General features: G+C 40.1%; 1 protein-coding gene across 4 annotated transcripts in view; it reads left to right on the forward strand.

The window, feature by feature from the left end:
• Positions 1-12186, forward strand: part of LOC137372021 (activin receptor type-1-like) — a 138199-nt gene that overhangs the window by 70405 nt on the left and 55608 nt on the right. For all 4 annotated transcript variants that reach the window (XM_068035291.1, XM_068035290.1, XM_068035292.1 and 1 more), the window contains 2 exons: positions 7133-7350; positions 8187-8286. In XM_068035291.1, the coding sequence (XP_067891392.1) occupies positions 7133-7350; positions 8187-8286 (318 nt within the window). The remainder of the gene's footprint in view (positions 1-7132; positions 7351-8186; positions 8287-12186) is intronic.

A 12186-nucleotide genomic window follows, 5' to 3' on the forward strand; every position in this document is an offset into this window, starting at 1 on the left:
TAATTCAGAGGAGGTTGGAGGGCTGGAGGAGGGGTTATAGATGTAGAAAGGGACAAGGCCATAAAGGGATTTCAACATGAAGTTGAGAATTTTAAATTTGAAGTGTTGGAGCAGAAGCCAATGCAGGATGGTGAGGAGGATTTTGTACAGGATAGGATAAGGTTTTGATGTTTTGGATGAGCTGAAGTGTAAGGAGGGGGTGGGTCAGAGACTAGTGAGGAGAGCACGGGAATAGCCAAGTCTAGAGGTGACAAAGATATGGATGAGTGTTTCCAGCAACAGATGAACTGAGATAGGAGTGTAGGCAGTCAATCTTGCAAGATGGAAGTAGGCGGTCTTTGTGATGGGGAGGATATGGGGTCAGAAGCTCAGCTTGGAGTTAAATAGGACACAAAATACAAACCATCTGGGTCAATCTGTGAGGCAGTGGCTGAAGAGAGGGATCAAGTTGGTAGGAAGGGTCAGGAGTTTGTGGTGAGGGGCTGAAGCCAATGACTTTGGTCTTTGCAATGTTTAACTGGATGAAATTGTAGTTCATCCAAGCCTGGAGGTCAGACCTTGCGATATGGGGCAGCAAAGGGGTCAAAGGTGGTGATGGAGAGGTAGAACTGGGTGTCAACAGCATACATGTAAAACTGAGCCGATGTCTGCAGCTGATGTTTTGAGTTCTTGAAAGGTCATAGTTGTCGAATAGTTACATGTATTTTCATGCATTAAGTTACCTCTCTCATTTTTGTGTTAGTACTTGCTTTTCTATTGCAGGCAAAGAAATTCAGCTTTTTTTAAAGATTGTTAACTCTGCCTTTTAAGCTTTTGCATGGACAGTGTTTCAAGTAATGCCATCTGTGAGAAAATATTTGAAGCTCCTCTGTTGGTATTCTGTGTAGACATTTTGGATCGATGCAGAATATTGAAATACATGTTTTAGCTCTTAGATTTGGAGGTCTGGCATTAGCTGTGGCATGGCTTTCTCTCTGCCAATTGGTCCTGATCTTGTAAGGGACTGATTGCTTGGCTGTAGTTTTATGACATTGTACTAGGTAACTCTGTCGATGTCTCTTTTCTATTCCACTAGTTTTTAAGGTTTTAGACAATACTGAGCCCAGCAACAAGAGGTGAGCTTTCTCAAAGCACACTGACTGCTGTGGTATGGTATCCTGTGTCGAATGCTGAAGTTGCTGATTTTTGGCTACTGGAGGAGTTTCACTGTTGTACTGGCCTTCCAACTATCTTGTCTCCAGACAGCTTTAATAATACCAAATATAAGCGTTGAATCTCTTCATTCATAAGCTTAGTGACTTTAGAGGTAGTGGTAGGTGATTCAGAGGGCCAATCTTTTGTGGTGATATAATTATTTTAAGTACTAAGGAGATTAACTATTTGTAGACTTATTCTCTCATTCCCTTTTATGTCTGCAGTCATTCAGGTTTGTAATATCAAATTTAGATGACTTCAGCAAGCTGATAAATGAGGAATAAGTTTAGTTTAGTTTAGAGATACAGCACTGAAACAGGCCCTTCGGCCCACCGAGTCTGTGCCGACCATCAACCACCCGTTTACACTAATCCTACATTCCTATCACATCCCACACCTATCCCTATATATTTCCCTACCATCTACCTATACTAGGGGCAATTTCTAATGGCCAATTTACCTATCAACCTGCAAGTCTTTGGCATGTGGGAGGAAACCGGAGCACCCGGAGGAAACCCAAATAAGGCCAAAGACTATTTCCAAATAGACTGCTTGTGTCGATGTTGCAATAAGATGATCAACCTTGTGCATGTATTACAATGTGATGAATATCTGAGATAGTGTAGTATTCAGTTCAGTTCACCGGATATGTTGTAAAAGGTCAGCACCTCTTTTAAAGGGTATTGAAGCTGCTCCCCTAACTTGATGCTAGGGGTTGTGAAAATATTTTCATTTTTTGATTGGGAATGTTATCCTCAATTTTTGTCAGTCGGCTTCAGACTGTCAGATTGTGTTTAGCTTTTGTTATACGGTAATTTTTCATGAAAGTATCTCTCAAAATAGAGCAAAATATTATAAATCAATATCTGTTCAGCGCCAATTTATAGTATAATATCTGCAGGTTACCATAGTCTGTTGCATTTAATCATGAAAATATAAAAACTAAAATATACAGTGCAACAGAATACAGATATGGAGTAATTAATTTGCAGCTGTTATGGCACTTATTAATAGGGCCAAATCTCAAGGGAATCTTTATCATCATGAACTGAAACAGCTTTATTTAGCTTTCTGCAGACCTCTTCAGTAGATCAGTCCTACAATTTGGTGCATCTGGTGATTGCAATCAAATTCCAGGCTTTCGGAATTCCTTCAGACAAGTTATTGATGGGACAAATTCCCAGACACAGATATACTGTCACAGGTAGCTAATCTCATCTTTCATTTTTCTGCTGCCTGTAGTAAAGGTAAAGGCATGTAGAAATTCACATATTTGGGCTTCCCATACTTTCTTTACAACATGTAGAATGCCTTATTAACTGCTATATTTATTGGCAATTAATGTTATGCAGCTTGCGCACTTCCTTTAAATTCCTCACAATAACAGTTTGGGGATTTGTACCAATGCTGGAGTTTTTTTTTAACCCATTGAGACAGTGGATCTACAATCATCCATTCTTTTGAGTTGGTAGCACAATGACTTATGTCGGATAATTTTTGCTATTTTATTTTTCTATTATTAAATGTTACTTCAGTGCTAAGTTAAAACTAATAACAAAATCAAAGCTAACAACTTTTTCCTAATGGGCAGGTGGCAATACTTATTAATAAAAGCAAAATACTGAAGCAAAATCTGAAATAAAAACAAAGTGCTAGAAATACTCAGCACGTCAGGCAGCATCTGTGGAGAGCGAAACAGAGTTAACGTTTCAGGTCTGTGAACTTTCATCTGGAACTCGGATGCTGAGTACTTCCAGCAATGTTTGTTTTTATTATGGCAATACCTGGTTCTCTGTTGGACAAATGCTCTTTCCCTAGATTTCAAACCAGGTTTGGGCTGTCTTTGAAATATGTAAACTTCACCATGGTATACTTTATAGGTGAATTTTGAGTGATTATTGCAATGCTTCTTTTGTAGCTCTTGTTAGCATGTTCACTAATTCAAGCAACAAAACCTTTTGGTTTAAAAACAGAAAATGCTGGAAATACTCAGCAGGTCTGGCAGTATCTGTGGAGAGAGAAGCAGAGTTAATGTTTCAGGTCAGTGACCCTTCATCAGAACTGGCAAAGATTAGAAATGTAATAGGTTTTAAGCAAATAAAGTGGGGGTGGGGCAAAAGATAACAAAGGGGAAGGTGTTGATAGGACAGAGGGTCACAGAGAATAACTGACCAGAAGGTCAAGGGGCAAAGGGTGTGATAATGGTGTGGTGAAAGACACTGCATTAGTGCAGAGAGGGTGTTAATTGACTGAATAATGAACAGCCCTGGCCAAAGTACAAACCTGAAAAAAAAAGACAGTGGGCAGGCACATGGTAAAAAATGAATGATGAAACAGACTAAAATAAAATAAAACAAACAAATAAGGGAGGCCAGTCGTGCTGTGAAATTATTGAACTCTATGTTCAGGCCGGCAGGCTGTAGCGTGCCTAATCGGTAATTGAGATGCTGTTCCTCGAGCTTGCGTTGCTGTTCACTGGAACACTGCAGCAAGCCCAGGACAGAGATATGGGCATGAGAGCAGGGGGGTGTGTTGAAATGGCAAGCGACAGGAAGCTCAGCGTCATGTTTTCGGACTGAGCGGATGTGTTCTGCAAAGCGGTCACCCAATCTACGTTTGGTCTCCCCAATGTAGAGGAGACTGTATTGTGAGCAGTGAATGCAGTATACGAAATTGAAAGAAGTACAAGAGACCTTTTGGTTTAGGTTTTGCTGTTTGTAAGGATTTGTTGCCCAGCTCTCATCAGTTCTGAACATTGGATTCATACATGATGAATCCAGTGCTACTGGTTAGTTCCTTTTTCTCTACCATTTTAAGTCATATCAAATTTTAATTTCAACTACTCTGCTTCAGCACCCCTGTACAATACAATATAATTTGATGTTCTCCTTGCACGCCTTCACACTGCAGTACAGAGAGGACCTTGATGTACTTCAGCTCCAATATATATCATGACTGGAATGGGCACACAGTTAAATAAAACAGCCAAATTTGAGAACATGGTACATGGTATTGTGGATGTGAAGCTACGTTGACCACCCTGGTGTTCCATATTGGTGTTCCAATAGAATTTCTAGTAGGTGATCGAGATTTGCAACAGCTTAACCTTTGAAGCAAATATTTAACTTTTTTGTGCTTATTTGTGATTTGACTGATCCAGTTGATGCACTTCAGTGGAATTTTACGTGTACTTGATCTTGGATTCCAGATGACTTTTCAACAAATAAGAGCAGATGTTGAACAGTGTATCAACAAGAGAGAGATATTTAACTCCCCTTCAAGAGGAAGCATAGTGGAATTGGGACCAGTGTTGAAATGCACACTTTCTCTAAACTTTTGGTGTCTTGAGAATTATGCAGGTTGGAGCTGATCGTCTGCTTGTTTCTATCTCATTATCTGGATTTTCTTTTTTTTTAATGTATTGTTTGCTTCTGTGTTTTTGGCTTGTATGAGGTTGTTCCAGTTGGGCCCATCACTACAGCCAAATATTGTGCTCAATATTCTTGCCAAGATAACAATACAAAACCACTTGAATGCAGATTAGCTGGTTTGAGGTGACACTTGGATATTTCTAAGAAAGCAAATCGGGTGAGACCACTGGCGACTTCAACTGAGATTCCAGTCTAAATTCTAGAATATTCTCCATGGATTGGAAGGTAGCAAATGTAACCCTGCCATTCGAGAAAGGAGGAAGAGAGAGAGCGGAACTATAGACCAGTTAGCCTGACAGTAGTAGGGAAAATACTAGGATCTGTTATTAGGGATGTAGTAACAGCAGTTAGAAAATTATAATTTCCACTCTGCCTAATCGTCATGGATTTATGAAAGGGAAATTCTGTATGACACATTTTAGGTTTTTTTTGAGGATGTAACTAGTAGGGTGAATAAGGTGGGACTAGTGGATGCAGTGCATTTGAATTTTCACAAAGCATTCATTAAGGTGCCACACAAGAGGTTATTACTCAAAATTGAGGCTTATGAGATTGGGGTTATATATTAGCATGGATTGATGATTGGCTAACGAGTAGGTATAAATGGCTCATTTTCATATTGGCAGGCTGTAACTAGTGGGGTGCCACCAGGATCAGTGCTTGGGCCTCAGCTACTTGCAATCTATATCAATGACTTGGATGAAGGAAGCAAGTGTAATTTAAAAAAATATTTTCATGGGATGTGGGCGTCGCTGATAAGGCCAGCATTTGTTGTTCATATAGAATTGCCCTTGATAACTGAATGGTTTGCTAGGCTATTTCAGAGGGCAGTTAAGAGTCAACGACATTGCTGTGGGTCTGGAGTCACATGTAGGCCAGACCAGGTGAGAATGGCAGATTTCTTTCCCTAAAGGTCATTAGTCAACCAACTGGGTTTTTACAACAATCGATAGTTTCATGGCACCATTACTGAGACTGGCTTTCTATTCCAGATTATTGATAACTAATTGAATTTAAATTCTACCAGCTGCTATGGTGGGATTTGAACCCATGTCCCCAGGGCCTTAGCCTGGTTTCTGGATTACGAGCCCCACCTGCCAAGAATGAGTCATATTAATTTTGTCACATGAACATAAGTCTTAAACTGTTGCTGGAGTGAAGAAATGACTTGTTAAAGAGATCACCAGACATTTGGGCTGGAAGAACATTTGCATATTGAGAGACTCTGCTTGTGGAGACAAAGGACTATTCCCTGATCCAATTAACCCAAATGGATTTTGATCACCAGATATTGAGGGTGTAAGGAATTGCATTCCGCGGCCTGCTTATATAATACAATCCACAAACGCAGAAGTGGTTAAGCCAGTTAGTCACATGACTGACCTGCTGGCCAACTTGGTTTTTTTGTTTGTGCCACACAGAAAGGAACAGAAGGCAGTTTTGCAACTGAAGCTGGAACAAGAAAGCCTCTCTCCTGGCTGTCCCCCTCTCTCTTTCTCCCAAGCCACCGGTCCCACTGAAGACACGTAAACCTCAAGAGAGAAAAGACTCTGACATTGAAACAAGTTGAAGCGTGCACTGGGCCCCAACGAACAGCAGAACTTACCGGCAACCAAAGACTCCACATTGAACTCAAAGGACAGTAAATAACTACCAGATATTGCCTTGAACTTTTCCCCTTTATTCTTTCCACTTTTTCTGTCTCTCTTTGCGTGTGTGTTTATCGCGTATGCATGCTAACGTGGTCGCGTCGCACATTCGTAGTCGTTAACTGGATTAGAGTTTAAGATGAATAAACTTCCACCTTTCTTATTTTATTCTAAGAAAACCTGTCTGATTTCTTTGCCTTACAATTGGAGCACTGAACAAGTATTCACTGAAGGGGAGCTAAAAACACGATGTTTTAAAAATTAAACCCTGTTACAGTTAAACCAGGCAAAGGCTGAGATGGAACCCCTAGACCCCTTCTCACCTGTTCATAACAGTGGATCTTCACTGAATGTTAGTCTAATTCAATCACGGAGCAGGTTTGGTTATGCCTCGTCTGATGCCGATACATACAAACTTCAAAGGGAATCACTGGATATTGAATAGGAGTGGGAATTTTGGTTGTGGTTTTGCTTTCTTCCTTCCCCTTCCTGCCAAATGAAGGGGAAGTGAAGCCAAACTACTGTCCCAACAACTGCCTCAATTGAGATTGTCAAACTCAACATGGACCTGAGTTTGAACCTGAGACCTTCCTGGTCTTTATGGTTTAGTAATTCACTGAGTTAATTCACTGAATCGTTGGAGAAGTATATCTGTTTAATTTTGCTGCTTTTGAATAGGGTTGATGGATAGGAAAAGCATTACTGCTTTCTAAAAGAATGTATCTTTATATCCTCTTTGACCTCCACATTGTCATTTTATGTGAATACTTCAACATGGTAATATGAAATGTCCATGAAACATTTGAGGTTTAGTGTAAATAAATGCTTGTTTTTTCATACTTTTCCTTATTTCCAAAGGAAAGTCACAGCAAGGAGCAGCATTGGGTTACAGTGTAAGAACCCTGGCTATTGTCGTTATTGCTCCAGTAATTGTGCTGATCATTGTCTCCATGGTGACAGTATTGATATTGCGAAAACTCCACCAAAATCAGATGCAAAGACTAAATGCTCGAGAGGTTGAGTATGGTGCCATTGATGGACTGATTGCCTCAAATGTTGGAGATAGCACCTTAGCAGTAAGGATTGTTCTTTTATTTTTATCCTTTTTTGTAAGGCTTTTATGTTTGCTTCCCTGTCTCTGGTCAAATGCACTGTTGTATCATGTTAATTATTTACATCAAATAGGTTTGCTGCTTTTGTCACATTATTCTGAAAACTGGCCAGATTTTATAGATCTTGACGTTTTTATATCTTCTACCTCATACATTTTCTAAATGTATACTTGCAAGAAAAAAAAGACAGTATTCCTATTCTGTTCTTGGAAATTCATTAGAGTATTCTTTATTCCCCCATGTACCCACCAAGAAAAGGTACATATGCAATTTGTTTTTAAGGAGCTTGGAACTTGTTATGGTATAATTGTGGAGTGGAGCCCATGACCTGGAGTAGAATCTATGTCCTATCAGTACCAGAATGTTTTATGTACATTCATAAGCTGAGCCACCGAACCCCTTTCTTCTTTCAAACCGAGAATCTATTATGTAATTTACAATGTATTGGAAAACTAGTTGGACAATTGTGATGTGCAAAGATTTCAGTTATCGTTTTATCTAACTTGCTAACATGAATGATGCTTTAAATTTTACACAGAATGTGCACTTGTACATGTAACATGGTGCAGCAGGACCTTGTCTTGTCAACGCTTCCTGCATTGATAGCTGACCAGAGCTATAGAGAAGGTGCCTATAGCAATAGTTTTGTATTCAAAGGAAATGATTGCTGTCTGCAGCTATGTTTAACTCAAGAAACAATAAATTATGTTGTCTTTTTAAAAAAAAAACGGAGATTAAAGCATTTTTTGAAAAACAAATAATTGCTGTTCATTTTATCGGATAATTTCTTTTTCACACAGGATCTGTTGGATCACTCCTGCACATCAGGCAGTGGCTCAGGTCTTCCTTTCCTCATCCAGAGAACAGTGGCTCGGCAAATTACTCTTGTGGAATGTGTAGGTGAGTCACTATGGTGGTCACAATGAGTGAGTTAAATTTTCATTTTGTTGTCCAGATGTGTTGCTTTTCCACTCCCCTTTTTGGGATAGAGCAAAGAAAAAAAAATTGGTTTATTTTTGCTTTTCTTTCACTACCTGTCCCTTTTTTTTAAAAAAAAAGGTGCCCCCTAAAGGTGTTATTACCACTAATTTTTAAATAATTATTCTTTGAGTATTTGATGCTCCGATTTGTTTTTGGAGCAAATACCTGGTGTGCAAACTTTGGTTTCTGAAAATTGGGAGCTGTTTCTCACACTTCAATTCTACAAGTTTGCTGTAAGTAAATTTGTTGGGCTCCAAATAGCACATACCAATACTTTGGTGGTCCCTCTACCAGTGTATGGTGGTGGGTGGGTGGTGGGGGTGGGGGGAGGAGGTGTGAGGGAGGGAGAGATAGGTCCAGAGAGCTATGGAAAATTAAGTTGTTTCTGGCTCAATTATGCACCCCCCCCCCCCCACCTCCCCACCCCAAATTCTCCTCCACTTGTCTCTTGAAAGGTCCTGATTCTATTCTCTACCCTGTTCCATTTTCCTCCTGTAGGTGCTGATTGTTACTATGTTGCAGTTTGGCATCACGGGCACTCCTCTAGACCTCCATCCTATGTGTAGAAGTGTGAACAAGTCACTCAACAGTAGAGGGTGGCACAGCCAAGTTTGGTCCTATTGACCCACTGTCCAGTCATTCATTTTTCAGCAAACCAGGAGTTGGAAATTGTAGCTGATTTTCCCCATCCCCAGCTCAGAGGCACTAACTCAACACTGATCAGGAATACAAAAGGGGACATTGTGATACACACCAGCTTTTAAAAGAGAAATTCAAAGTGAATAGCTGCTTTCTTTTCATCAATTACTTGAGTGTTTTCCCTCTATCACAATCTGACACCTTCCTTGAGAAAGCAGCACACCTTTTTGCAACAATAATGCTAACTTTGTGGGAAAGACATGAAATCCTGTGTATTTGAAGTATTTTCTCAGATTCTTTGCAATTCTTTGTTTCCATGGACATTGGGATCTTGGGAATCCTTTTGGCTATATCATGTTTTTGGATCAGGGATCCAGTAAAATGCAGAAATTCAGAGTTGGGAGTTTGCATGTGTTTTGAGAGTTGTCGATTTTATTTTTGCCTGGGTTGCATCATCTTCCTTGGTAAAGACTTAATGTAAAGTATTCATTTAATACCTCTACTATGCTGTCTGCCTCCATGTGTAAATCCCTTTTATGGTCCATAATCGACCCAACGTCTCCTTTTAACACCTTTTTTACATTTTTTATGTCTATAGAAAACTTTGGGATTCCCAATGTTAGCTGCCAATCTCTTTTCATGCTCTCTCTTTGCTTCTTCACTTCCCCTCTGGAGCTTCTATATTCAGCCTGGTTCTCAATTGTATTTTCCACCTGGCATCTGTCATAAGCCACATTTTTTTTTCTTTAGCTTAATCTCTATATCTTTTGTCATCCAGGGAGTTCTGGATTTGTTTACCCTACTTTTCCCCTTGGAGGGAATATAATTTGACTGTGCCCGAACTATCTCTTCTGTGAGGATAGCCCATTTTCAGCTACTGTTTTTCCTGCCAACCTATGACTCTAACTTATTCGCCCCAGTTCTGTTCATAACCCGTTGAAGTTGGCTTCCCCCCAGTTAATTATTCTTACTCTGGATTGTTCTTTGTTCTTTTCCATAGTCAGCCTAAACCTTATGATACAATGATCACTGTTCCCTAAATGCTCTCCTACTGATACTTGATCCACTTGGCTCACCTCATTCCCAAGAACCAGGTCTAGCAGTGCCTCCTTTCTCGTTGGACTAGAAATATACTGCAGGAGAAAATTTTCTTGAACATACACTAGGCACTCTTGCCCCTCACTGCGCTTTACGCTACTACTATCCCAGTCTATGTTTGGATAATTAAAGACCCCCATTATAACTACCCTATAATTTTTGCACGTCTGTGTAATTTCCTTGAAAAGTTATTCCTCCGCATCCTTCCCATTAGTTTGGTAGTCTATAGACAACACCGAGCAGTGTAACTGCACCATTTATGTTCCTTCGCTTTAGCCAAATTGATTCTGTCCTCGATCCCTCTGGGACATCCTTTTTCTCCAGCACTGCAACGTTCTCCTTAATCAATATCACCATCCGTCTCACTTTTTTCCCTTTCCTATGTTATGAGTGTTTCCTTTTTTTTGGTTAAATTTTAAGAATTTGTGTTTTAAAATGGAAAAGGATTCCTTACATGCTGGAACTTTGGGTGCTTTTTTCAAAAAAAAAGGTCACAAGAAGGTTTGGGCTGAGTTTGAACTGTAAACAGTTACTGGAAGGCATCTGTTTTCAAATAGCCTAGTGGGGCTAATGTTACAAACGAGTGACAGACCAAGATTTATGGACATCAGGAAACTTGACTTCTGGAATGTTTTCAGTTTCAATATGAACTGTTTACAAAAAAAAAAGCCAGTTGGTATTTTGCCTGCAACAGGAGTCGGAACAGCTCAGTTTTGTCTCTTGAAAACAAACCCTGTATACAGTGTGGCATTTTCCCATTTTCCTCCTGTATTTGAAGAACCGCTGCATGTTTGAAGGAACCTTTGCATCAAATGTATGGGAACTGAAACCTTTGTTGCTGCATTCCTGCTGTAACACCTATTTGGAACCTCTGTAGCTGCATCTCTTGGAAAGCCTGCCCAAACTGATCATCAACATTGCCTGGAAAGAACTGCTCTAGGAAGATCCCATTGACAGCCATCGACATGCATTTAGGATGCCAGCCAAAACAAAGGACATCTTTCCATACCTTCTTTTCAGCCTAAGTGTGTTTCTTTGTTCCTTCTATTTCTTTGTAACAAATTTAATCAAAAATCTCTTTTATTTTCCTGGTTAACCATGTGTGTGTGGGCTAGGATACATAAGGGGTTTTAATATTTCAATTAGTATTTCATTATTGGTTAGGACTTGGTTTATAATAAACTGATAATTTTGTTGTTTATTAAGAGATATAGTTGGTGTGTTTTATTCTGGGGAAAAATAGAGGATATGATTGACTGTATCGGTAAGTGGGAAAATTTAAATATATGTTGTGACCTGTGGAGAAATGGAACTAAAATAAACTGTGCACTCCTCCTGCCTCAGTTGTAACACCTATCTTTCCTGAACACCATTGAGTCCAGGAATATTCAATACCCAGTCTTTCCCTTCTTTGAGCCAGGTCTCTGTTATAGCCATAATATCATATTTCCACATGTCAATCTGCGCCTGTAACTTGCCAATCTTACTAGCAGCACTTTGTGGATTCAAATACATGCTCATTAACCCTGATTTAGACTTTATTACTTTCTCCCTTACTCTGACCCCACCTAATAACTTACTATTCTATACTATAGTGCTATCTATCTCTCCCAGTATTCCGTACACCTTGGTATTCCTCTCTGATATTTCCTCCTGGTTCCCACACCCCTGCCAAGTTAGTTTAAACCTCCCCAATAGCGCTAGCAAATCGCCCTGCAAGGAAATTTGGCCCAGCTCTGTTCAGATGCAACCCATCTGGCCTGTACAGGTCCCACCTTCTCCAGCACTGGTCCCAGGAAGCTAAAGTCCTCCCTCTGGCACCATCTTTCCAGCTATGCATTCATCTGCACTATCCTCCTATATCTGTGCTCACTTGCGTGTGGTACTGGGAGTAATCCAGAGATTGATACTTTTGAGGTCCTGCTTGCTAATTTCTTACCTAGCTCACTAAACTCTTTCTCCAGGACCACAGCCCTCTTTCTACCTATGTTGTTGATACCAATGTGGACCCCGACTGCTGGCTGTTCACCCTCCCCCCCTCAGAGTGCTCTGCAGCCGTTCAGTGACATCCTTGATCCTGGC

Source organism: Heterodontus francisci, chromosome 7 (assembly GCF_036365525.1).
Source record: "Heterodontus francisci isolate sHetFra1 chromosome 7, sHetFra1.hap1, whole genome shotgun sequence".
NCBI lineage: Eukaryota > Metazoa > Chordata > Chondrichthyes > Heterodontiformes > Heterodontidae > Heterodontus > Heterodontus francisci.